Raw genomic sequence first — 26,687 nt, 5'->3', positions numbered from 1 at the left:
CCCTCTGTGCTGGAGGAACGTTCTAAGGAGTCTCCTTTTACAGGGAAGGATCTGATCGGCGTGCAGAACCTGCTGAAGAAACACCAGGCCCTGCAGGCGGAGATTGCTGGACACGAGCCCCGGATTAAAGCAGTCACTCAGAAAGGGGGTGCCATGGTGGAAGAAGGTACAGTGATGTGGAGGAGGATGTGCAGTGATGTGGAGGAGGATGTGCAGTGTTAGTGAAGAGTACAGTGTTGTGGAGGATGAGGTGCAGTGTCAGTGAAGAGTACAGTGATGTGGAGGAGGATGTGCAGTGTTAGTGAAGAGTACAGTGTTGTGGAGGATGAGGTGCAGTGTCAGTGAAGAGTACAGTGATGTGGAGGAGGATGTGCAGTGTCAGTGAAGAGTAAAGTGATGTGGAGGAGGATGTGCAGTGTCAGTGAAGAGTACAGTGATGAGGAGGATGTGCAGTGTCGGTGAAGAGTACAGTGATGTGGAGGAGGATGTGTAGTGTCAGTGAAGAGTACAGTGATGTGGAGGAGGATGAGCAGTGTCAGTGAAGAGTACAGTGATGTGGAGGAGGATGTGCAGTGTCAGTGAAGAGTACAGTGATGTGGAGGAGGATGTGCAGTGTCAGTGAAGAGTACAGTGATGTGGAGGAGGATGTGCAGTGTCAGTGAAGAGTACAGTGATGTGGAGGATGTGCAGTGTCAGTGAAGAGTACAGTGATGTGGAGGAGGATGTGCAGTGTCAGTGAAGAGTACAGTGATGTGGAGGAGGATGTGCAGTGTCAGTGAAGAGTACAGTGATGTGCAGTGTCCGAGAAGAGTACAGTGATGTGGAGGAGGATGTGTAGTGTCAGTGAAGAGTACAGTGATGTGGAGGAGGATGTGCAGTGTCGGTGAAGAGTACAGTGATGTGGAGGAGGATGTGCAGTGTCAGTGATGTGGAGGAGGATGTGTAGTGTCAGTGAAGAGTACAGTGATGAGGAGGATGTGCAGTGTCAGTGAAGAGTACAGTGATGAGGAGGATGTGCAGTGTCAGTGAAGAGTACAGTGATGAGGAGGATGTGCAGTGTCAGTGAAGAGTACAGTGATGTGGAGGATGTGCAGTGTCCGTGAAGAGTACAGTGATGTGGAGGAGGATTTGCAGTGTCAGTGAAGAGTACAGTGATGTGGAGGATGTGCAGTGTCAGTGAAGAGTACAGTGATGTGGAGGATGTGCAGTGTCAGTGAAGAGTACAGTGATGAGGAGGATGTGCAGTGTCAGTGAAGAGTACAGTGATGAGGAGGATGTGCAGTGTTAGTGAAGAGTACAGTGATGTGGAGGATGTGCAGTGTCAGTGAAGAGTACAGTGATGAGGAGGATGTGCAGTGTCAGTGAAGAGTACAGTGATGAGGAGGAGGATGTGCAGTGTCAGTGAAGAGTACAGTGATGAGGAGGAGGATGTGCAGTGTCAGTGAAGAGTACAGTGATGTGGAGGATGTGCAGTGTCAGTGAAGAGTACAGTGATGAGGAGGAGGATGTGCAGTGTCAGTGAAGAGTACAGTGATGTGGAGGATGTGCAGTGTCAGTGAAGAGTACAGTGATGTGGAGGATGTGCAGTGTCAGTGAAGAGTACAGTGATGTGGAGGATGTGCAGTGTCAGTGAAGAGTACAGTGATGTGGAGGATGTGCAGTGTCAGTGAAGAGTACAGTGATGTGGAGGAGGATGTGCAGTGTCCGAGAAGAGTACAGTGATGTGGAGGAGGATGTGCAGTGTCAGGGAAGAGTACAGTGATGTGGAGGAGGATGTGCAGTGTCCGAGAAGAGTACAGTGATGTGGAGGAGGATGTGTAGTGTCAGTGAAGAGTACAGTGATGTGGAGGAGGATGTGCAGTGTCGGTGAAGAGTACAGTGATGTGGAGGAGGATGTGCAGTGTCAGTGATGTGGAGGAGGATGTGTAGTGTCAGTGAAGAGTACAGTGATGTGGAGGAGGATGTGCAGTGCCAGTGAAGAGTACAGTCATGAGGAGGATGTGCAGTGTCAGTGAAGAGTACAGTGATGAGGAGGATGTGCAGTGTCAGTGAAGAGTACAGTGATGTGGAGGATGTGCAGTGTCAGTGAAGAGTACAGTGATGTGGAGGATGTGCAGTGTCAGTGAAGAGTACAGTGATGTGGAGGAGGATGTCCAGTGTCAGTGAAGAGTACAGTGATGAGGAGGAGGATGTGCAGTGTCAGTGAAGAGTACAGTGATGAGGAGGAGGATGTGCAGTGTCAGTGAAGAGTACAGTGATGAGGAGGAGGATGAGCAGTGACAGTGAAGAGTACAGTGATGTGGAGGAGGATGTGCAGTGTCAGTGAAGAGTACAGTGATGAGGAGGATGTGCAGTGTCAGTGAAGAGTACAGTGATGAGGAGGATGTGCAGTGTCAGTAAAGAGTACAGTGATGTGGAGGATGTGCAGTGTCAGTGAAGAGTACAGTGATGTGGAGGATGTGCAGTGTCAGTGAAGAGTACAGTGATGTGGAGGAGGATGTGCAGTGTCAGTGAAGAGTACAGTGATGTGGAGGATGTGCAGTGTCAGTGAAGAGTACAGTGATGAGGAGGAGGATGTGCAGTGTCAGTGAAGAGTACAGTGATGAGGAGGATGTGCAGTGTCGGTGAAGAGTAGAGTGATGTGTAGGAGGATGTGCAGTGTTAGTGAAGAGTACAGTGATGTGGAGGAGGATGTGCAGTGTCAGTGAAGAGTACAGTGATGTGGAGGAGGATGTGCAGTGTCAGTGAAAAGTACAGTGATGTGGAGGAGGATGTACAGTGTCAGTGAAGAGTACAGTGATGTGTAGTGTCAGTGAAGAGTACAGTGATGTGGAGGAGGATGTGCAGTGTCAGTGAAGAGTACAGTGATGTGGAGGATGTGCAGTGTCAGTGAAGAGTACAGTGATGTGGAGGATATGCAGTGTCAGTGAAGAGTACAGTGATGTGGAGGAGGATGTGCAGTGTCAGTGAAGAGTACAGTGATGTGGAGGAGGATGTGTAGTGTCAGTGAAGAGTACAGTGATGTGGAGGAGGATGTGCAGTGTCAGTGAAGAGTACAGTGATGTGGAGGAGGATGTGTAGTGTCAGTGAAGAGTACAGTGATGTGGAGGAGGATGTGTAGTGTCAGTGAAGAGTACAGTGATGTGGAGAAGGATGTGCAGTGTCAGTGAAGAGTACTGTGATGTGGAGGAGGATGTGTAGTGTCAGTGAAGAGTACAGTGATGTGGAGGAGGATGTGCAGTGTCAGTGAAGAGTACAGTGATGTGGAGGAGGATGTGCAGTGTCCGTGAAGAGTACAGTGATGAGGAGGAGGATGTGCAGTGTCAGTGAAGAGTACAGTGATGAGGAGGAGGATGTGCAGTGTCCGTGAAGAGTACAGTGATGTGGAGGAGGATGTGCAGTGTCAGTGAAGAGTACAGTGATGTGGAGGAGGATGTGCAGTGTCAGTGAAGAGTACAGTGATGTGGAGGATGTGCAGTGTCAGTGAAGAGTACAGTGATGTGGAGGATGTGCAGTGTCAGTGAAGAGTAGAGTGATGTGGAGGAGGATGAGCAGTGTCAGTGAAGAGTACAGTGATGTGGAGGAGGATGTGCAGTGTCAGTGAAGAGTACAGTGATGTGGAGGATGTGCAGTGTCAGTGAAGAGTACAGTGATGAGGAGGATGTGCAGTGTCGGTGAAGAGTACAGTGATGTGGAGGAGGATGTGCAGTGTCAGTGAAGAGTACAGTGATGAGGAGGATGTGCAGTGTCCGTGAAGAGTACAGGGAGGAGGATGTGCAGTGTCAGTGAAGAGTACAGTGATGAGGAGGAGGATGTGCAGTGTCCGTGAAGAGTACAGTGATGTGGAGGAGGATGTGCAGTGTCAGTGAAGAGTACAGTGATGTGGAGGAGGATGTGCAGTGTCAGTGAAGAGTACAGTGATGAGTTGGAGGTGCAGTGTCGGTGACGAGTAGAGTGATGTGGAGGAGGATGAGCAGTGTTAGTGAAGAGTACAGTCATGTGCAGTGTCCGTGAAGAGTACAGTGATGTGGAGGAGGATGAGCAGTGACAGTGAAGAGTACAGTGATGAGGAGGAGGATGTGCAGTGTCAGTGAAGAGTACAGTGATGAGGAGGATGTGCAGTGTCAGTGAAGAGTACAGTGATGTGGAGGAGGATGTGCAGTGTCGGTGAAGAGTACAGTGATGTGGAGGATGTGCAGTGTTGGTGAAGAGTACAGTGATGTGGAGGAGGATGTGCAGTGTCGGTGAAGAGTACAGTGATGTGGAGGAGGATGTGCAGTGTCAGTGTAGAATACAGTGATGTTCTGAGTGGTGAGGTGCACAAAAGTGCAGTGCTGTGACAGAGGGTAGTGCAGTGGAAGAGAAGGGTACAGTGCTGTGGCGGAGGAGAGTGCAGAGGCACATTGTCGTGGTGAAGTCGGGTGCAATGGCAGTGAAGGGTACAGTGCTGTGACCGGAGCAGCGTTGGGTACGTTCCATTAGCCCCTTGCAGTGCAGAGGCAGTGCAGGGGAAGTGCCTTGGCAGATGTTGGCATGACTCATGGCAGAGGGCCGTTATGTGCAGTCTTTTGTGCTCAGCCGCTGCTTAGGCTTGTATTTTGAACCTTTGTTGTCACTTGTTGCATTGACACACACGACTGTCCTCTGTTTTGCGTTTTCCTCTGGTGTCGTTGTTCACTTTCTCTGTGTTCTCTGAAGCGCTTGCAGTTGTACTCCTAGATGCCACCTGGGCACCATCGCTCCGTCCCAGGAGGCTGTTGCTGCCATGCATTTGCCGCAATGTACGAAGCCTGGTGCCAGGGTCCATTTATGCTTGAGTCAGGCCTGGCCCCAGCCCTATGGCCGTACAGGGGTTCAGAGAAAGCCTGGGCTGTGCACAGGGAGTGTTCTTTGTCAGGCCACATGTAACATGCTCTGCCTCTTTTCAGGACACTTCGCAGCCGATGAAGTGAAAACCAAGATCAACGAGTTGAACATGAAGTGGGAGTCTCTGAAGAACAAGGCCTCTCAGCGGCGCCAGGACCTGGAGGACTCGCTTCAGGCCCAGCAATACTTTGCCGATGCCAATGAGGCGGAGTCCTGGATGCGGGAAAAGGAGCCGATTGTTGGCAGCGTAGACTACGGCAAAGACGAGGATTCTGCAGAGGTACGAGCCTGGGTGTGCACTGTGGCAGTGCCTGGGGTAGAAGGGGTATGTGAGATGGCTAGTTTAAGGAGTGGAATGGAGGAGTCCTGCAGATGAGAAGGATCCACATGATAGCAAAGCAGCCCTGCAGGGGAAGAGCAGAGGTCCTTGAGGGGTTAAATGAGGGAAAGTGCTCCAGTGAGGCATCTACTCTTTCCTGAGAAGAGTGAAAGGGTTCTCCTGGAGAAGGGTAGAGGAGGCTTGAGGGGTTAAATGAGGGAAAGCGCCTACTTTAAGTAGTATGGAGTCTTGCCTGAGAACAGTGAAGGCGTCATCGTTTGGAAAGACAGAGGAGTCTTGAAGGAGTAATGGAAAGGATCTACTTGTGTGAAGACTTGGGTGACCAGTACGGTATCCATGCGCTGCTTGTATCCTGTGTGCATGGTTGGCGAGGTCGTTGTGCCTGAGGGCAGTATAACGTGTGCCTCTGATCCTTGGTGGAGGACGCTGCTTCCTTCAGATTCATGGTCTTCAAATGTTACAAGGAATCAAATTGGGTTCAAAATGTTCCCAGCAATGGGTGTAGGAATTGTCAGAGGGACTCTGGTCAGGGAGCTGCCATAGCATCCCCAGTAAGGGATGCGGTGAACATGGAGTTATAAAGGTTTCCACCCGGGAACGTCATTCCTTAATTCCACTTGCCACACAGCCTAACATTTGGAATTCATTGTACTTTATGAATGTATATTTTGTTGCTTGAATTGTTGAACAATGATTTTTGTTTCTGATCTTCGGTGTCAGCCATCTAAGTTTGGGTTCTGGCCTTGCGTGAAGCGCACAAACTAAACCTGGTGATCATTCAGTAGATACGCGTGGTGCACGGAGCGCTGTCACAATAGTCCTGTTTTGTAAACAGAGATGCTACTGAAAATAAAGAAATCCTAACATCTGGTCTTCTAATGGTGAGAGATCGGGACTAGTGTTGTTGAATAGGAACACAAGTTGATTTGTGGCAAAAAGTAGTTTTGCAGCGTGAAACTTTTCTGGGTTCACATGCTGTGCATTATTCGGCCATCTAGTAGTTGGGTCCGGAATTATCATATTTCCTTTTTTTTTTGTGGGCGTCGACATACCACCATTTGGTGTACCTTCGGTGACGTCTGCATGCTTCCTCAGGAGGCTCCCACCTTTGGTCGCCATCTTCAGATTCTTTTTTCCGCTGTTGGGTTGGATCGATACTGAAGGAGCTCCCAAGATTAAAGCGAAGAATCGACCAAAAATAAGGAAAAACTTCTGCAGGACTGCAGTACAACATTTCGACTTTCAGGACTCCAATCCAAACTACTGGAGTCCGACGAAAGGTGAAAAATCCAACTCTTCTACTAACAGGGAATGCGCATGCAGGGGTCTCCCTGTGCGCGGTAATGGACAAAACGCTGTTCAAGTTCTGCAAAAATTGTCACCACAAGTCTGCTCAAAAATATTAGCATCCGGTGTGCAACCTTTGCCTACCGCTGGATCACTTAAGCGAGGACTGCAACGCGTGCTCCAACTTCACCCCAGAGGCGTTGAGGGTGAGAGAAAGACAGAGAAGAGCCAACTATACCATGCAAGGCCAAGGACGTCAACCCTCGCTGCTAGTCCTTGGCCTCTCCAGCGAAGAGGACAACGTCGCCGAAGGGCCAGAAGGTGTCGAGCATAGGCGTTTCAGTCGTGGAGGTCAAGAAGAAGACTTCAAAGGAGGTAAGAGTCGTCTACCTCTAAACAAGCATTGGAAATGCAATAGGTCTCGCATTTGCTTAAGTTAGAGCTACTGCCTTTGTAAATGGCATTGCATTTGCGAGAGTTTAAGCAAGTAAGCATAGATGCATCAAGGTCAAATCTGCTCGCAAAGGGGCAGATTTTGCGACCGGTATTTTTGCATTTGGGATGCATCGCTAAATTGCGATTACTTGCATTTAAGGAATCTCAAATTGAGATTCCTTAAATGCAATGCATGAACGTTTAAAAAATAGTGATTTCGCTAATAGGGCTCGCAAATTACCATGAAGTTGTACTTCATGGTAATTTGCAAAAACGGTGAAAAATGCACTAAAGTGCGCAACATATGTGCACAGATCAATTTCACGGGTGCAACAGGGTGTCCTTTTGACACCCTAGCACCCTTGAAATCGCATTCTCAATTTGCGAATCGCTAATTGCGATTCGCAAATTGAGAATGTCTTCCCATTCACTCCTGTGGGCCTCTAGGCCCACAGGAATCACTATTTTATTAGTGATTTCTTCATGCATTGCATTTTGCTATTCCTTAATAGCGAATCGTTATTTTTCGCTATTAAGGAATAGCAAAATGTGTTCCTGAGGCATCTGGGGGTAAGTATTTTAAATGACAATGCCTTTTATTTATAGTTTAAAAACGAAAACTTAAATAATAGCTCAAATCGCGTAAATGCGAGATCTATTGCATTGCAAATGCTTGTTAAGTGATGACAACAGGGAGGAGTGCTCAGTGGGTTGAATATTTGTGCAGGAACCAGTTGATCTGCAGTTGATCTGCAGGTCACAAGTTTGAATGCCCGTGGGACTGCAGGTCACAAGTTTGAATGCCCGTGGGACTGACTCTGCTGTTCATTCTTCTAATTGAGAAGAATGTTTAACCGTTGGTGCAGTGCATCCGGAAACTATACTTTTTTTAAAGCAAGATTGGAGCAACCAAGGGTTTAAAGACCACAGGAGGTACTTCTTTCCTTGTTTTAGCAAAGCAACCAAACTCTGGAATTCATTACTAAACTTAAGATACACGCACAACTACATTATCTTGGAAGACTACAGGAGTTGCCTCTTTCCTTCATAAACCCTACACTCAAACTCTCATGTGCATAATATGCCTTTGAGTGTAAACATTTATGAATATATGCCTCTAGGTTTCTAGTTCTTTAAATACCCTGGTATTTGTAATAAGCAAATTAATCACCCCTGAGGGTCTCAAGGCGCTGGGGGCCGTTTGGGAGATTAAGCAACCTATGGCTCAGTAACTTGACCAGTGCCAGCTAGAAAGCAGCTGAGCTGTTCCTGGCTGCATGTCACTGTAGATCAGTGCTGGAGGCCAGCTCAGCTCTAGGCTGTGGAAAGGGCCATGTATCTATAGGCTTGGAAGCAATGGGCGTCACCAGATGTGATCACAGCTGCCCTGGTGCTTCCATTCCAAGAAGAAACCCACAAAGTTATCATAAAAAAAATGAAAGTGCCACTGAATGCAAGGGCTGTTGTAATATAAGTGATGGCGCCGCATGCGGCAGATGTAGGATGGAACGTAAATATTAATAGTTTAGTGTAAAGGAGGTGCTACAAAAACATGTTTGTGGGGGCGAAATGGAGGTCGGGTTGATGGAGCAGAGCTCCTGTCGGACAAACACCTAATTAGGGGGGAGGAGAAGTAAGTGAGGCCGAGCCCGCTGGGGGAAGCAGCAAATGGCTTTGGTGTGGTCGCGCTTCACGCACTGGATGGAAAGCGCGTGCAGCAGGGAAGCTAAACCAGCAGGCGGATACGCGTTCACGATCACATGCACCTGTGGAAATCCGCCGGCTGGTTTAGCTTTCCTAATGCAACAATTCTTGCTATTCATTCCTTACGGAATGGAATAGCGAGACCTAAAAAGTGGAAGAGTCTCGAAAAACAGACCACACCCACAAAAGAAGCCTCGGCGTAGAAGCCCTTGACGACCGCAGTTGCATCCTTGGACAATGACTCAGTTACGGCAAAGACCCTCAAAAGATCCCAGACATCAATAAACAGGCAGGAAAAAGACGCCTCGGCAAAAGGAGAGGTCAAAACAAGCTTCGACCGACGGATCGGCGTCGACCAGCACAAAGAGAAAAAGCCGAAGGTCTCTACGCCGAAATACACTTGCCCGAGTTGAAGAAGAAGAGGAAAAGGCTGGAAGCCGAAATGGCAAGTATTTTACAACGTAAAAAAGATTTCGATGAAAGCTTGAAACAATTCAAGAGAGCGCCGAAAAGTACAATATAAGTGGAGACGGTCGTCAAGGCCATAATGCCTCCGACAACACCCGAGCCGCTCGACGAAGAAGAGTTCTTCTTCCTAGAAGAGGGGGAAGACGAAGAACACATGTGAGAAAGTGCCCTCTTTCTTGCATGGTTGCCCCCATTTTTTGCTGAATTGCTGATGTTCTTTGACAGAGTGTGCCCTGGCCTCCTGCTAATCAGGTACTCTGGGCCTGTATTCCTTCCCTAAAATTGCATTGAAGCCTAAAACCCAATTGGCATCTCTGGCCATAGGTCAGCCCCTGGTAAATGGTACCACAGGTACCTAGGGCACTGTGACCAGAGAAGGCCTCTAAGGGACGCAGCACTTATTGTGCCACCCTTAGGGACCCTGTATCCTGACACCCACACACGGCCTTTGTAGGCTGCGTGTCTTTGTGCAGAACAAAGTGAAGAGTTGACATGGCACACCTCCCTGTGTGCCATGCTAACAAACCACTGCCCTGGCATAGATCAGTCACCCCTTAGGCTGAGTGCACTATACCAGTGGTGAGGGTACAGGTGCATGAGCTCTGTGCCCCTATAGTGTCCATTCTTAGACCTGGTAAGTGCAGTGATGCCATTAAGAGTATATGGTGCTGGGAGTTTGTCATTACGAACTCCACAGCACCATAATGGCTGCACTGAAAACTGAGAAGGTTGGTATCAAACTTCTCAGCATATTAAACCCACACTGATGCCACTGTGGGATTTAATGTAAAATGCACGACAGAGGGAATTTTAGAGATGCCCCCTGAAAAACGACCAGCCTCTGGTGGGTTCCCTGACTGGTACACACCAGCCTGCCACTAGGTGGTGGAATAATGCAGTGCATGTGAATCCAGAAAACTCTTCAGGCTGCTCCTACTGGGTAAGTAACTATTTTGTTTTGCAGCTCGAAGCTCTGCTAGAGTCGCATGCGAACCGCCCACCTCCCCATTGAAAGTCACATAGGGGTGGGGGGGAATCTATGATGGTGGGCACGCACGGGGGCATTGTGGCTCTGCCTATGTAGACTCCCCCTCAAAAAACAAGTGTTCCAACAAATACTTCCAGACCCAACCACTTGAAGACTGTCTTGGGTTTGAACCCGTCTTTGCACCTTTTGGGCTGAAGTCTGAGTTTTCATGCGTTTCTCACTTGTTCCTCTTGGTTTCAGGCTCTTCTGAAGAAACATGAAGCGCTCATGTCTGATCTCACGGCCTACGGTAGCAGTATCCTCGCTCTGCGGGAGCAGGCTCAGGCCTGTCGGGTAAGGAGATCAGCCTTGCTTTTTAAGAGTCTTAATCTAAAGATTGGGTGCAGGTGAAGCTGTCCGTGGTCTGATTTATATCCAAGAGCAGCGTCTGTCACTTGCAAACGCCAATCTTGCTTTGGTGCCAAATACACGTTGTATGTGATTCAGAATGAAGATTGACAACTGCTGCTTTTGAGTACGTTGTGGCCTGCGGACAGTTTATTGCAGGTTGGGTGGCATTCCAGCCATTTGAGCACCATGTTTCTTTTCCCCTATGAAGCAACAAGTGGCGCCCACAGATGACGAAACTGGGAAAGAGCTGGTTCTGGCATTGTATGACTATCAAGAGAAGAGTCCGCGGGAGGTGACCATGAAGAAGGGGGATATCTTGACACTGCTGAACAGCACCAACAAGGTAATGTTTGCTGCCCTCACTGGCTACTTTCAGATTACGTTCACCATAAAAAAAATTTTAAAAAAATCTTAAATAAACTGCACCTGTAAGGTAATTGTACCTGGTTCACAACAATCGCTGAATTTTCCGGCATTCCATGTTGAAGTGTTAAAACAATATAGAAAATACAGATGCACCAATAGCTTGTCTGACATCTGCCTGCCAATATCCCTAGACTGCAGTGAAAAATTACCCATCAAAATATCTTCATTAATGTTCCAAAGACTGGAATAATATCTACGTCCTTCGTGATCACTTCGATCTCAGACAAGATACACACAATTCCTGTATAGAGCAATACATTGTTTAATATTTAAAGGAGTGAATGAAAATATTTAAAACTGTGCTAAAATCGCAAATGGGGTTAAAAACTGCCCTCTGTTGCTCCAGCATTTTCCATTTTCACCATTTCAATGAGAGACTGTCCCCAGATATGCCTGTCCTGCAACTTGAGACTGGGGTGACTTTTTGGACCCCAAAAAATCTAGTGCAGTTGATTTCTTGTCCATGCAAGTGATCATCACTGGTGACTGGTGCCCACCGTCCATGCGAGTGATCATCACCGGTGACTGGTGCCCGCTGTAGTGCAGTCAATCTCTTGTCAATGCGAGTGAGCATCACCAGTGACTGGTGCAGTCGATCTCTTGTCCATGCGAGTGAGCATCACCAGTGACTGATGCAGTCGATCCCTTGTCCATGCGAGTGAGCATCACCAGTGACTGATGCAGTCGATCTCTTGTCCATGCGAGTGAGCATCACCAGTGACTGATGCAGTCGTTCTCTTGTCCATGCGAGTGAGCATCACCAGTGACTGGTGCAGTCGATCTCTTGTCCATGCGAGTGAGCATCACCAGTGACTGGTGCAGTCGATCTCTTGTCCATGCGAGTGAGCATCACCAGTGACTGGTGCAGTCGATCTCTTGTCCATGCGAGTGAGCATCACCAGTGACTGGTGCAGTCGATCTCTTGTCCATGCGAGTGAGCATCACCAGTGACTGGTGCAGTCGATCTCTTGTCCATGCGAGTGAGCATCACCAGTGACTGGTGCAGTCGATCTCTTGTCCATGCGAGTGAGCATCACCAGTGACTGGTGCAGTCGATCTCTTGTCCATGCGAGTGAGCATCACCAGTGACTGATGCAGTCGATCTCTTGTCCATGCGAGTGAGCATCACCAGTGACTGGTGCAGTCGATCTCTTGTCCATGCGAGTGAGCATCACCAGTGACTGGTGCAGTCGATCTCTTGTCCATGCGAGTGAGCATCACCAGTGACTGATGCAGTCGATCTCTTGTCCATGCGAGTGAGCATCACCAGTCACCAGTGACTGATGCAGTCGATCTCTTGTCCATGCGAGTGAGCATCACCAGTGACTGGTGCAGTCGATCTCTTGTCCATGCGAGTGAGCATCACCAGTGACTGGTGCAGTCGATCTCTTGTCCATGCGAGTGAGCATCACCAGTGACTGATGCAGTCGATCTCTTGTCCATGCGATTGAGCATCACCAGTGACTGGTGCAGTCGATCTCTTCTCCATGCGAGTGAGCATCACCAGTGACTGGTGCAGTCGATCTCTTGTCCATGCGAGTGAGCATCACCAGTGACTGGTGCAGTCGATCTCTTGTCCATGCGAGTGAGCATCACCAGTGACTGATGCAGTCGATCTCTTGTCCATGCGAGTGAGCATCACCAGTGACTGGTGCAGTCGATCTCTTGTCCATGCGAGTGAGCATCACCAGTGACTGGTGCAGTCGATCTCTTGTCCATGCGAGTGAGCATCACCAGTGACTGGCGCAGTCGATCTCTTGTCCATGCGAGTGAGCATCACCAGTGACTGGTGCAGTCGATCTCTTGTCCATGTGAGTGAGCATCACCAGTGACTGATGCAGTCGATCTCTTGTCCATGCGAGTGAGCATCACCAGTGACTGGTGCAGTCGATCTCTTGTCCATGCGAGTGAGCATCACCAGTGACTGATGCAGTCGATCTCTTGTCCATGCGAGTGAGCATCACCAGTGACTGGTGCACGCCATAGTGCAGTCAATCTCTTGTCCATGCGAGTGATCATCACCGGTGACTGGTGCTTGCCATAGTGCGGTCGATCTCTTGTCCATGCGAGTGATCCTCACCAGTGACTGGTGCCCGCCATAGTGCAGTCAATCTCTAGTCCATGCGAGTGAGCATCACCAGTGACTGGTGCCCGCCATAGTGCAGTCAATATCTTGTCCATGCGAGTGAGCATCACCAGTGACTGGTGCCCGCCATAGTGCAGTCAATCTCTTGTCCATGCGAGTGAGCATCACCAGTGACTAGTGCCCGCCATAGTGCAGTCAATCTCTTGTCCATGCGAGTGAGCATCACCAGTGACTGGTGCCCGCCATAGTGCAGTCAATCTCTTGTCCATGCGAGTGAGTATCACCAGTGACTGGTGCACGCTGTAGTGCAGTCAATCTCTTGTCCATGCGAGTGATCATCACTGGTGACTGGTGCCCGCTGTAGTGCAGTCAATCTCTGGTCCATGCGAGTGAGCATCACCAGTGACTGGTGCTTGCCATGCAGTCGATCTCTTGTCCATGCGAGTGAGCATCACCAGTGACTGGAGCCCACCGTCCATGCGAGTGAGCATCACCAGTGACTGGAGCCCACCGTCCATGCGAGTGATCATCACCAGTGACTGGTGCTTGCCATAGTGCAGTCAATCTCTTGTCCATGCGAGTGAGCATCACCAGTGACTGGTGCAGTCGATCTCTTGTCCATGCGAGTGAGCATCACCAGTGACTGATGCAGTCGATCTCTTGTCCATGCGAGTGAGCATCACCAGTGACTGATGCAGTCGATCTCTTGTCCATGCGAGTGAGCATCACCAGTGACTGGTGCAGTCGATCTCTTGTCCATGCGAGTGAGCATCACCAGTGACTGATGCAGTCGATCTCTTGTCCATGCGAGTGAGCATCACCAGTGATGGTGCATGCCATAGTGCAGTCAATCTCTTGTCCATGCGAGTGATCATCACTGGTGACTGGTGCTTGCCATATTGCAGTCAATCTCTTGTCCATGCGAGTGATCATCACTGGTGACTGGTGCTTGCCATAGTGTGGTCGATCTCTTGTCCATGTGAGTGATCCTCACCAGTGACTGGTGCCCGCCATAGTGCAGTCAATCTCTTGTCCATGCGAGTGAGCATCACCAGTGACTGGTGCCCGCCATAGTGCAGTCAATCTCTTGTCCATGCGAGTGAGCATCACCAGTGACTGGTACCCGCCATAGTGCAGTCAATCTCTTGTCCATGCGAGTGAGTATCACCAGTGACTGGTGCACGCCATAGTGCAGTCAATCTCTTGTCCATGCAAGTGATCATCACTGGTGACTGGTGCTTGCCATAGTGCAGTCGATCTCTTGTCCATGCGAGTGAGTATCACCAGTGACTGGTGCACGCCATAGTGCAGTCAATCTCTTGTCCATGCGAGTGAGTATCACCAGTGACTGGTGCACGCTGTAGTGCAGTGTAGGAAGGTAGATCCCTGACTATGGTTGCCCCCAACTTTTTGCCTGGTGTTTTGCTGGTTTTCTGACTTAGTTGACCTGAGGCCCTGCTATTCAGGACCTCAGGCCCACTGCTCTCTCTGTTAAAATGGATTCCATGTACCCTAGGTACATATCCAATTGGATACTGAGTCACCTTATCAGTCCCTGTACAGTGTACCTTAGGTACCCAGGGCATAGGTGTACCCAGGGCCTACCAGGGGCTGCAGCATGTATTATGCCACCCCTGGCTGGCCATCCAAATCTGACACAACTGGCTGCTTGACGGCTGGGGCAAGGTGGTGTACTCACCCTTTGCTTTAGATATAGTATACCTATATCTAACCCTAAAATGGACACACAATCTCCTATCAGTCACTCCTATGGCAGGCCTTAACAATCCTGAAGGCAGAGTGCTTGGAATCGTGTGAGATGGTGCTCTGGCATGAGCTGAGCCTGTCTGCGGCTTTCGGGATCCATCCCTTAGCCGTTTCCATGATATCGCATACCATATACTCTTAAGTGCACTATAATCCTCGCGGTTATATGCCAACTCTGGTATCGCTTTATCAAAACATGTCGAGTAAGGTGTCATACGAATTGGAATACTAACCCCTCGCCAATTCCGGCGACGGGGTTAGCATTCCACCCTTCTAGAGGGACACGACCTGTATGTAACCCCTAACCCCGGTTAAAGTCAGACAGAGCCTTAGCATCCACAAAATGGATGCTGCCACCGAGACACAAGTCTGCCCTCCTGCTGCTGGGAGTCCTCCCAGAGCAGGAGATAAGGACAAAGGGTTTCCTGCCAGGGGCGGTGCCAGCACCGTCCCAGACAGGATTTTGTGTATTGTAGGTAGGCAGGGCTTCAGAGGAAGGTGACTGCACGTGGCACCCCGGTGCTCACTGTGCATAGGCTGGCTTGAACCAGTTCCAGGGACACTCCAGACCCTGTGCTGGGGAAAAGCCCGCCAAGGAAGTGGGTGTAACCACCCCCCTCCTGGTCCCACCCCTAGGGCAGGACTTAGTCGCGTGCCAGCCCCTTTTTACAGGATAAAGGTAGGAACTGGCCCCCTTCCAAATCAGATCATCTTTGAATCCTGAAACTACTTTCCACGAAAGGAACTCAAGACTTCTTCCTAAGATTTCTCCCTTGTGACTAAGGAGTAGTCACCCTGCATCCGCAGGCACCATCTAAAGAACACTGCGGTCTGCTGCAAGTCCTTCCTCCGGAATCCGACTGCCCAGCTCGACGAGAACCGGCTTCCCTGGCACCTCTGACCTCTACCCACCTCTACAGCCAAGCTGAGAACCGTGGGTGCGACGAGACCTCGAGGGACCGGCCATCTTCAAAACTGCACGACTTCTGCACAGCAAGCCCGCCGAGTAATTTCCTGGTGAGTGCTTTGGGGTCCGAGAAGCCCCGACCCTGAGCAGCTCCAGCACCGAAGTGCAGCCTCCCAGCGTCTCCACGATCTGCGTGGGGCCCTTCTGCTTTTTGCTGCTCACCGCGTTGTTTGGCTACTAGCCCGCTGGCTGGTGGCCTTCTGAACGACGCCCGACGACATCACTGCTGCTGGTCTGGTTGCCCCAGACTGGCCCTTGCTCCCTTCCCGAAGAGGAGCACCCCGGACCCTCCTGGTCCACTCCAGATGCCATTTTGAGTCCACCGCGTGGGCTTGAATTAGCCAAGGCTTGTTGCCCAATCCTGGGTAACTTCGACGCCGACAGCTTCATCCATCGTGGGACAGCTCGCCTCTCCATCCTGGTCGCCGACAACGCCTCCTGGTCCGTGAGATCTGCAGAGCCAGCGTCGCCCACTCACCTAGTTGAGGTGACTGCCATCCGGTGCCCTCCTGGTGCCCACTGACTACTGGCTAGTAGTCACGAACTTGGTCCCCTCTGCTTTCAGGTGTCATCCATCTTCCAGATCCAGGCTTGGATCCACTCGAACTATCTTCACTGGTCGCCTGCCAGCATCTTTTCTTCCAGGCTCCTGGTCCGGCAACGAGGATTCCCGACGTCTTTTGAGACCTATGCAGCTGCAGCCCCTGGGCTAGGTAACTTCGGCATTTCGGTGCCCCAGCATAGCCTCACTATCCAAGGGTCAGGATCCACTGTCGTTTTCTTCCTACCAGGTCGGGTTCGCCCGTAAACACTAACTTTAACTTTGCTAGCTTCCATAGACTTTGTCCCGCATCCCGCGTGAGAGTGCACACTCTGCACCCGAGTCCCCTAGGTCTCCTAGAAGTAATCTAACGATTCTATAGTCAAGTCCTAGCGATTCCAAAGCCTATTAGTAATGTACTTACCTGCTAGTAATTTCGCATTCCACTTTTTAAGTATATGGTTTTTCGTGCCCCTCGGGCATTTGTGTATACCGTGCTAACTTAAGTATTTTCGTAAGAGTTTTGTTGTGTGCTTAGCACCCTGTCCTCATAAAGAGTACAGGGTTGTTGTGATTCTAATAAATACATTGTTTATTTTCATAACACTTGTGTGGTGTCCTTTCACTGGGTGTTCAAGGGGTAATGTGATGGTAAAACAGCTGGCTTAACACGCCCTCTAGAGTCTTAGCCTTAGACTGCTCGTATCCATGCTACTAGGATAGCTGGTCTATAAGGTTGACTTACAACCAATCATCAATAAGGGTTGTTTGGACTGATATATAGTGATCACTAGAATAGTGAACACTACACATCAGGCCAACTTCTCACATGCAGTCAATCTCTTGTCCATGCGAGTGATCATCACTGGTGACTGGTGCCCGCTGTAGTGCAGTCAATCTCTGGTCCATGCGAGTGAGCATCACCAGTGACTGGTGCTTGCCATGCAGTCGATCTCTTGTCCATGCGAGTGAGCATCACCAGTGACTGGAGCCCACCGTCCATGCGAGTGAGCATCACCAGTGACTGGAGCCCACCGTCCATGCGAGTGATCATCACCAGTGACTGGTGCTTGCCATAGTGCAGTCAATCTCTTGTCCATGCGAGTGAGCATCACCAGTGACTGGTGCCCGCCATAGTGCAGTCGATCTCTTGTCCATGCGAGTGAGCATCACCAGTGACTGGTGCCCGTCATAGTGCAGTGGATCTCTTGTCCATGCGAGTGAGCATCACCAGTGACTGGTGCCCACCGTCCAGACGAGTGATCATCACCAGTGACTGGTGCCCGCTGTAGTGCAGTTGATCTCTTGTTCATGCAAGGGAATTGGGTTGTGCTCCCAAAGGTGCTTGCTGCTACAGTCACCAGAGCTTTTGTCAACCTGGAGGGCTGGCTTCGAAACCAGCCTTTAGCGGGGACCTCGTGAGGTCTTCTAAACGTAGCCTACTCTTCAACCGAAAGAGCTCTGCGCGTCAGACTTTGCAGGGGCTCCGTATCACAGATGGTCTGTGGATATCCTGTTCAGAATGCCCTTACCTCTATTAACATAAGCTTCTCAGTGCATGAGTAATCACCTTCCAATATTTCTTTATCACTCGATGTAACAAGCAAATGCATAACACAGGCCCCTGTGGTGCAGGAAGCTTCACCCCTCAGGGTATTGCTCAGATCTTAGGGCGGGAGGGGAGGGGGGGGGGCTAACCATGCATTACGTCAGTCGTCCACAAGTTCATTAGGTTACACTTGGCTCCCTTGTAACCGTGGTTTTCCAGCTCTGGCTGGGCCTTCATTGACCAGACTTGGGAACCCCAATTTTATGCCCACTTTGACATCTTGGATGACCATGGTGCAGTGTGTGCTGCCGGGAATGAGCGGCCAATAAACCTGCGACAAAGCAAGGCTAGGAGTGTGTTAATCTGCCTCTGTACAAGCGACTGGCCCATTACGCTCTACCCAAACTTATGTGACGGGTTTTATACCCCATCTGGTTGATTCAGAGGTATTGAATGATTCCGGTCTAATGGCCTTTCACCCACTGTGGGCTACTTCAAGAGATTCAAATCTCTACGTGAAGTGTTCATTTGAGAATGGGAAGCTTGTAATGGAGTCACTGTGCTGCTTGTAATTCCCAACCAAGAAGGCTGCGATTAAGATCCACGCCGCACCTTCTCCTCCCACCACCACCACCTAATAGTTAAGATCCACGGAAGGGCTTGCTGGTGATATAGTAAAGTCTTCGTAAACTTCTGTATGTACAGCCCACTGTTTAACCAGCATTGACCCTTGTTGCCAGCAGCTCCTCTAAGCCACCTTCATCCAGTACTTGCCTAGAGCTGTTTAGAAGGGCTCTGATCTCTAAGGCTGGTGCTTAAAATGTGGCTCTTTAAAACCTTGGCTCTCCTGCTGCAGACTGTCCTTATAGTGCAGTCATCCGCGTCACAAGGACGGTTTGTGGGAAGGGCCGAGGAGGCCTGTGCCTAGCGCTCCTCATCCACAAATGCTAACTACCTTCACTCAATCCTTCCCTGCTGTGTAATATTATTCAAGGTTCAATTTAGTAGTCGGCTCCTATACCTGTGTTTCATGTGTTACTCCATGACGGTCTGTACCTTGGGCTTGGCGCTTTGATACGGCATCTGTACAGATATACTGACTGACAAATCTGAAGTCACCAGTATGGGATCAAACCTTACCTAGAAGAAACCTGGCGGAGCCCCCTCTTTTTCTCCTGATGGTCATTGTCTGCACCATGACACTGCTGGGTGAATAACGCCCATCGTTCCTTCTCTGTACATGCCCTGGGTACTTAAGGCAAATAGCCCCATCTATCCTTCACCGCAATGTGACATTTCACTTGCAGTTTTGTGTTCCTGCGATCGCAGTGCGGTTTTGTTTTCACGGTTGTTTGCTCAGTTTTTACTTTTTTGCTGGATTTTCTTTTTTACTAATTTCTTTTCTGCAGGAAATGAAACACGCCCTAATGAGTTGCCTAGTCGCTTACCTGTTCATAGAATTGGGAGGCACCACTGGCCTGGCGTAGTCCTCCGTGATCACTCTAAACCCTTAGCACATCCTTTGTGGGTGAACAGGTGACTTACCCGTGGTCGCTTTCTAGCTTGAGTCACTCAAAGTTGCAACCAATTGATCACATACTGTGGTTTCTGGACACCAGAGAGTAAATGAGGTGCAGTGGCTGAACACGCTGCCATCCTAAGTCGTAATGAAGGTCCAGACGAGACGGAGGGACCTAACCACGAAGACAGGATAAACCTTTTCTAAGATGGTTCTCGATCAAACATGACAGACCGGTTTGTGGCACTGCGCCGCCTGACCTTGCGGAAGAACAATTGTTGGCTTGCAGGGCCCTTCGATGTAAACCGCAGATCTGAAGCTCTTCAAGACCTTGTTTTTGATATCGGTCTGCTCTGAATGTTCTCATTTCTGTCTCCTTTTCAGGACTGGTGGAAGGTGGAGGTGAATGACCGTCAGGGATTTGTGCCTGCAGCTTATGTAAAGAAACTGGACCCTGCCCAGTCGTCATCCCGGGAGAACCTTCTTGAAGAGCAGGGCAGCATTGCGTTGCGGCAGGAGCAGATCGACAACCAGTAAGACTTCCCAAGAGTTGCACCTGTGTAGAGTCTCTTTATCCTCGATATGAGAAGTCCAGAGTCTGGAGAAAGATGTGCGTCTCGCCGGCAGGAGTAGAAATGAGCGAGCCCTTGCCGTGCCCAGGCACTGAGAAGCCACTGATCAGAGCCCATGCTCGTTTCCTAGAACTGCTCGGCCTCTTCTGCCCCAGAAGCCACATTAACAGCACCGCTCCTCTTTACTGCATTCATCTGTCATGGCTTGTGTTCTAACCCACTTATTCTCTTCCTTCCCCCAATATTTTGCCTGAAATTCCTTTTCTACCTCGGCTTTGTGAGGTCTGGTTTTCAATTGCACCTGACATAATGGATATTCTGTATGTGTTACTAGATGTCTGTCTGGCATGGGGACCGCACCTCGTGATCTGTACTGCAGTTGACATATAACTGTACCCCTATTCTTTGTGTAGACCCATTTTCCAGGTGACACTTGTAGGATTAACTTACCAGAAGCTTAGGTGTGTAGGACAGAGGATTTCGTTTTTCCAGCTTAGTTACAGCTCTCTCAGGATGCAGGACGTGGAGATGGTGAATCCTTTGGGACAGCCTGCAAATTTCTCAGGAGACTGGTCTTACATTGTGACCGCTACTAGTAGCCAGGCAGTTGTCCGGCGTGGCAAGTGCATGTTTGAAGGTGGGAGGCAGTGTGCAGGAGCGAAGCAGCTCCTGTAGGGGAAGCTCAGTAACCATTGAGGCAATCGAGGGCTGACTTTACAGGTTTCACAGCAGTGTTGAAAGCTCACCATCTCTTGTGTCTGTAGAGCCGAAAAGTGCTCTGCAGCAGAGTAGTGTGGGGTTTGCAGATCACAGGACTGATAAAACAGTGAGGGAGTAGTTGTTGTGGCATACGTTGATCCTAGCTGCTTTGGCACGCCTGTGGAGATGCACATTTATTGTCACAGAGCAGACGTAATGCAGAGGAGAAGTGATAGAACAGATGGTGCTGAGTGTACATGGTAGTGGGAAGAGGCGTGCAGCCGCCCCTACTAGGACTAGGATCTGTGCCTGTCATGGCTGGGTGGAGCTGTGCTGTTGGGATGGTAGTGGGAAGAGGCGTGCAGGTATTAAAGCTGGGAGGTTTGCAACCGTCCCTACTGAGCAGAACACTAGGATCTGTGCCTGTCATGGCTGGGTGCAGCTGTGCTTCTGGGATGGTAGTGGGGAGAGGCGTGCAGGTATTAAAGCTGGGAGGTTTGCAACCGTCCCTACTGAGAAGAACACTAGGATCTGTGCCTGTCATGGCTGAGTGGAGCTGTGCTGAGTGTTCATGGTAGTGGGAAGAGGCGTGCAAGTATTAAAGCTGGGAGGTTTGCAACCGTCCCTACTGAGCAGAACACTAGGATCTGTGCCTGTCATGGCTGGGTGGAGCTGTGCTGAGTGTTCATGGTAGTGGGAAGAGACGTGCAGGTATTCAAACTGGTAGATTTGGAACCGTCCCTACTGAGCAGAACACTAGGTTTTGCAGCATGAATCTGTGCCTGTCATGGCTGGGTGCAGCTGTGCTTCTGGGTTGGTAGTGGGAAGAGGCGTGCAGGTATTAAAACTGGTAGATTTGGAACTGTCCCTACTGAGCAGAACATTAGGATCTGTGCCTGTCATGGCTGGGTGGAGCTGTGCTGTTGGGATGGTAGTGGGAAGAGGCGTGCAGGTATTAAAGCTGGGAGGTTTGCAACCGTCCCTACTGAGCAGAACACTAGGATCTGTGCCTGTCATGGCTGAGTGGAGCAGTGCTGAGTGTTCATGGTAGTGGGAAGAGGCATGCAGATATTAAAGATGGGAGGTTTGTAACCGTCCCTACTGAGCAGAACACTAGGCTCTGTGCCTGTCATGGCTGGGTGGAGCTGTGCTGTTGAGATGGAAGTGGGAAGAGGCGTGCAGGTATTAAAACTGGTAGATTTGGAACTGTCCCTACTGAGCAGAACACTAGGATCTGTGCCTGTCATGGCTGGGTGCAGCTGTGCTGAGTGTTCATGGTAGTGGGAAGTGGCGTGCAAGTATGAAAGCTGGTAGATTTGGAACTGTCCCTACTGAGCAGAACATTAGGATCTGTGCCTGTGATGGCTGGGTGCAGCTGTGCTGTTGGGATGGTAGTGGGAAGAGGCGTGCAAGTATTAAAGCTGGGAGGTTTGCAACCGTCCCTACTGAGCAGAACACTAGGATCTGTGCCTGTCATGGCTGGGTGGAGCTGTGCTGTTGGGATGGTAGTGGGAAGAGGCGTGCAAGTATTAAAGCTGGGAGGTTTGTAATCGTCCCTACTGAGCAGGACACTAGGATCTGTGCCTGTCATGGCTGGGTGCAGCTGTGCTGTTGAGATGGAAGTGGGAAGAGGCGTGCAGGTATTAAAGCTGGAAGGTTTGTAACCGTCCCTACTGAGCAGAACATTAGGATCTGTGCCTGTCATGGCTGGGTGGAGCTGTGCTGAGTGTTCATGGTAGTGGGAAGAGGCATGCAGGTATTAAAACTGGTAGATTTGGAACTGTCCCTACTGAGCAGAAAATTAGGATCTGTGCCTGTCATGGCTGGGTGCATCTGTGCTGTTGAGATGGAAGTGGGAAGAGGCGTGCAAGTATTATAGCTGGGAGGTTTGTAATCGTCCCTACTGAGCAGGACACTAGGATCTGTGCCTGTCATGGCTGGGTGCAGCTGTGCTGAGTGTTCATGGTAGTAGGAAGAGGCGTGCAGGTATTAAAGCTGGGAGGTTTGTAACCGTCCCTACTGAGCAGGACACTAGGATCTGTGCCTGTCATGGCTGGGTGCAGCTGTGCTGAGTGTTCATGGTAGTAGGAAGAGGCGTGCAAGTATTATAGCTGGGAGGTTTGTAATCGTCCCTACTGAGCAGGACATTAGGATCTGTGCCTGTCATGGCTGGGTGCAGCTGTGCTGAGTGTTCATGGTAGAGGGAAGGGGCGTGCAGCCGTCCCTACTGAGCAGAAGACTAGGCTCTTCCTGTCATGGCTGGGTGCAGCTGTGCTGAGTGTTCATGGTAGTGGGAAGAGGCGTGCAGCCGTCCCTACTGAGCAGAAGACTAGGCTCTTCCTGTCATGGCTGGGTGCATCTGTGCTGTTGAGATGGAAGTGGGAAGAGGCGTGCAAGTATTAAAGCTGGGAGGTTTGTAATCGTCCCTACTGAGCAGAAGACTAGGCTCTCTGCCTGTCATGGCTGGGTGCAGCTGTGCTTCTGGGATGACACGATGTGCTTGTGGCTGTAAGGATAGAGGTGGGGTAACTGCTGTGCTGACCTGCAACAAACGGTTGGTGCATGTTGTCCACAGATGGCCTTTGTTTTCCTCCACCTGTTTTTTAAGTCTTTACTAGGGTCACAGGTGCTCGTGAGGATCCCAGCCACGGCCGGGTTTGCCCTCTGCGTGCCATTTTCTTTGCTTTTTGAATGCCTTCCTATGTAATATTCTGTCTGCACTGTAAAACCTGCTCTGCGCCTACTCCCCTGAAAGTCTCCCAACCCCAGCACTGCTGCGAGCTTCTTTCCTTTTTGTTAATCTCACTAATTATTTTGCATGCCTTGCTGTGCTCCTCTGTCTGTGCAGGGCACCCGTAGCTAAGGAGGCCGGCAGCGTCTCTCTGCGCATGAAACAGGTTGAAGAACTGTGAGTAGAACCTGCTTTTTTTGCATCTGCCACACCATGCTTCCTTTGTGCACCCTGTATAACCTTGTCTTCGCGTTCACTGGCCTGATCTGGGCTGCCGGAACCCCATCGCCTACTGTGTTCAGGGCTGGTGAATGCCTCCTTTGTGAGCTGGCGAGTGAGGCTGTGGTGCCATGCTTGCTGAAGCGTTGGCATCTGTAATGCATTGTGGGAGCCGCAGTGTCCTGGGTGTGGGTGGTGTCATGAAGGCGCAACGGCCAAGGTGAGCTCTCCAAGGAAACTTCTCAAATGCTCTGCTAAAAAAGGGTGAAGGACACGTGCAGTACAAAAACGATGTTTTGCTAATGTTCGGTGTGGTCCCTGTTGGTGGTATGCTCACCCGCTGTCGTTCCTGCCCAGAGTTGGCTCACACATTGCGTTACACAGTCTTTCGGCTTCCTTTTCCTTGTATATTGGGCTTTAATTGGAAAGTGCACTTGTTACCCGTTGGTCTTTAAAAGCTGAAGTGTGCGCTGCTTTTATCATCACTTCGCCAGGCTCCTCTGTGGTGATCTTTCTATAGCTTCGAAGAGCCCGCGCCTTTCCCTACATTGCATACAGCGAGTATTGTCATCTGCCCAGTCACACAATTCATCAGTTCCCAGACCTTTTCAGACCATTCCAGGAGTACCTCAGGAAAATGAACTGACTGTCTGCCCTTGTTCTACCCTTTGCTTCCTGTTTCCTGTGCGCCCTATCGTCTGCCTCTCTCCTCCACCTGGCTCCTCTCTTTCCTTGTCTCTTTCCCTACTGGTCTGATCTTCCCTGCCCCTCATCTCCCCTTGTGCCATCTTTCTACTCTGCTCCTCTCCTCCTGTGTCCCCTCTTCTCTCCTCCTGTGTCCCCTCCTCTCTCCTCCTGTGTCCCCTCCTCTCTCCTCCTGTGTCCCCTCCTCTCTCCTCCTGTCCCCTCCTCTCTCCTCCTGTGTCACCTCCTCTCTCTCCTCTCTCTCCTCCTCTCCTCCTGTGCCCCTCCTCTCTCTCCACCTCCTGTGTCCCCTCCTCTCTCCTCCTGTGTCCCCTCCTCTCTCCTCCTGTGTCCCCTCCTCTCTCCTCCTGTGTCCCCTCCTCTCTCCTCCTGTCCCCTCCTCTCTCCTCCTGTGTCACCTCCTCTCTCTCCTCTTTCTCCTCCTCTCCTCCTGTGCCCCTCCTCTCTCTCCACCTCCTGTGTCCCCTCCTCTCTCCTCCTGTGTCACCTCCTCTCTGCTTCTCCCCTCTTGTTCGCTCTCTCCCTCAGGTATGGCTCTCTGCTGGAAATGGGTGAGAAGCGCAAGGACATGCTGGAGAAAAGCTGCAAGAAGTTCATGGTCTTCCGTGAGGCCAATGAGCTGCAACAGTGGATCAATGAGAAGGAGGCTGCCTTGACCAATGAGGAGGTGGGGGCGGACCTGGAGCAGGTGGAGGTGCTGCAGAAGAAGTTTGACGACTTCCAGAAGGTGAGCATCCTCTCCGTGCCAAGTCAGGCACACTGGCGGCTCATGCCTCAGCTTTTTCTTTTTTTGCAACATTTATTTGCTGAAAATTATCACAATTACATTGTGACCAGCTGACACTGGCAGAGGAGCAGGTGTACCTAGTATCCATACGAGGTCTGCAGTAGGGGCAGTACCACAATAAACAACGCCAGGCCAATGTAGGATCGACTGCAAACTCTTCGGACACACAACTTTCCCTAATTAACAGACGCGATATAAGACAGCCGGTCCACTTACAACAAGAGAGTGACTGGGTGGGAGTGGGAAGGGTCAGGGTGGTGGTAGGGAGGAGAGAGAAAGGCCATGGGAGCAGGGGAATAACCAACCATGTGGGTGAGTGAAGGACTCTCCATTTCACAGCTGTAGCCTGAAAAGACAGTGCCGGGTCCGGACTCTTGACAGAGTGTTTCTTCTTTCAGGATTTAAAAGCCAACGAGTCTCGCCTGAAGGATATCAACAAGGTGGCCGACGACCTGGAGTCCGAGGGTCTCATCACTGAGGAGGTGCAGGCTGTGCAGCAGCAGGTGAGGCGTCTTCAGCTCCCCGCACATGACCCAGCATCCTTGCACGTGGTACCTTGGAAGCCTTCTTGACTGTTTCCTCTTTCTTTCCTTTCAGGAAATGTATGCAGCACCACGGGTAAGTCGGTCGGTCTTGTCGGCCCCTTTTTACATGACACCCCTCAATCCCCAAAGTTAAAACTGATGCTGCTGTATCTGGACTCCAGTGCACTGGGCCTTGCTGTCCAGGCACCAGTGCATGTGCTCGGACCCCTCAAAAGTGGCTAATCCCTGAATGGCATAGTCAATTTACTGAAGACCCTAGTATGTGGTGCTTCCGGTACCCAAAGCCAGTCATTTAAATGTCCCCAGTGGGACTGCAGCATTGGTTGCGCCACCACTGTCCTAGCAAAGTGAAAACAAGGCTGTCGGTCTGCCTTAGCAGCTGTTAAACTGCCACCCCAACATGGTAAAATAACCCTTTTGCCAGGTCCAAACTTTCCTTTGTGATATCTAGAAGTCACCCCAAAGGAGGACCTTCTAAGCCCAAAAAGTTAATATTAAATGGACGTGTTGAGCCTAAACCTTAAACCTTGCATGTCCTGACAATAAAAACACAATTGTCGTTTTTACTGTTGTAAGGCCAGTAGCCCCTTTGGCTAACATGGAGTTTCACTAATCCACGCAGAAGCCACCGACTATGGTACTTCAAGGTATCAAATTGTTACATTAAACCCAACTCCTTTCTGAGATCTGATTTAATGTACCTTTTAATACGAAGGTGACTTCAGAAAGTCAGCACTTTGTTGCCCAAACCTCTGGTAGCCCTCTCCGACAATCTGCAGCTATTTTCCATTGAGGCAACACGCTGTCCCCCTGCTAGGAAGTGTGAACTGCCCCCAGGAACAGGTAACAAAGAACTGTTGGAGGGAGGAGGTGTGGCTTTCTCCAGCAGGATGAGTAAAGTGGCGTGGCCACAGATGGCCTACCTTCATAGAGGCTACCACCTCAGAGAAGCGCATGCTGATCACACCCTGGCCTGCCCTCCTTCATGTTACGGGGTGAGAGACATATTTAGGCTGTCCGGAATTCGGTTAAAACCGAGTGTAATCGACAATACCCTACTGGCTGAAAATCAGCTGACCCGGTTTAAACCGAGTGT

At 50.3% G+C, this 26,687-nt stretch overlaps 1 protein-coding gene across 4 annotated transcripts in view; it reads left to right on the top strand.

Moving 5' to 3' along the window:
• The window catches only part of SPTAN1 (spectrin alpha, non-erythrocytic 1), a 342,467-nt gene that overhangs the window by 128,308 nt on the left and 187,472 nt on the right, over positions 1-26,687 (top strand). For 2 of the 4 annotated variants that reach the window (XM_078646604.1, XM_078646602.1), the window contains exons 18-26: positions 44-166; positions 4,929-5,146; positions 10,329-10,421; positions 10,687-10,821; positions 19,718-19,866; positions 23,453-23,512; positions 24,788-24,986; positions 25,445-25,549; positions 25,644-25,664. In XM_078646604.1, the coding sequence (XP_078502730.1) occupies positions 44-166; positions 4,929-5,146; positions 10,329-10,421; positions 10,687-10,821; positions 19,718-19,866; positions 23,453-23,512; positions 24,788-24,986; positions 25,445-25,549; positions 25,644-25,664 (1,103 nt within the window). The remainder of the gene's footprint in view (positions 1-43; positions 167-4,928; positions 5,147-10,328; positions 10,422-10,686; positions 10,822-19,717; positions 19,867-23,452; positions 23,513-24,787; positions 24,987-25,444; positions 25,550-25,643; positions 25,665-26,687) is intronic. The other 2 variants (XM_078646605.1, XM_078646603.1) reach the window with 1 other exon arrangement.

The sequence above is a fragment of the Lissotriton helveticus genome, chromosome 5_2 (genome assembly GCF_964261635.1).
Source record: "Lissotriton helveticus chromosome 5_2, aLisHel1.1, whole genome shotgun sequence".
NCBI classification, from domain to species: Eukaryota; Metazoa; Chordata; class Amphibia; order Caudata; family Salamandridae; genus Lissotriton; species Lissotriton helveticus.
The sequence above is the reverse complement of the archived record's forward strand: the minus strand, read 5'-3'. Positions and strand labels throughout refer to the sequence as shown.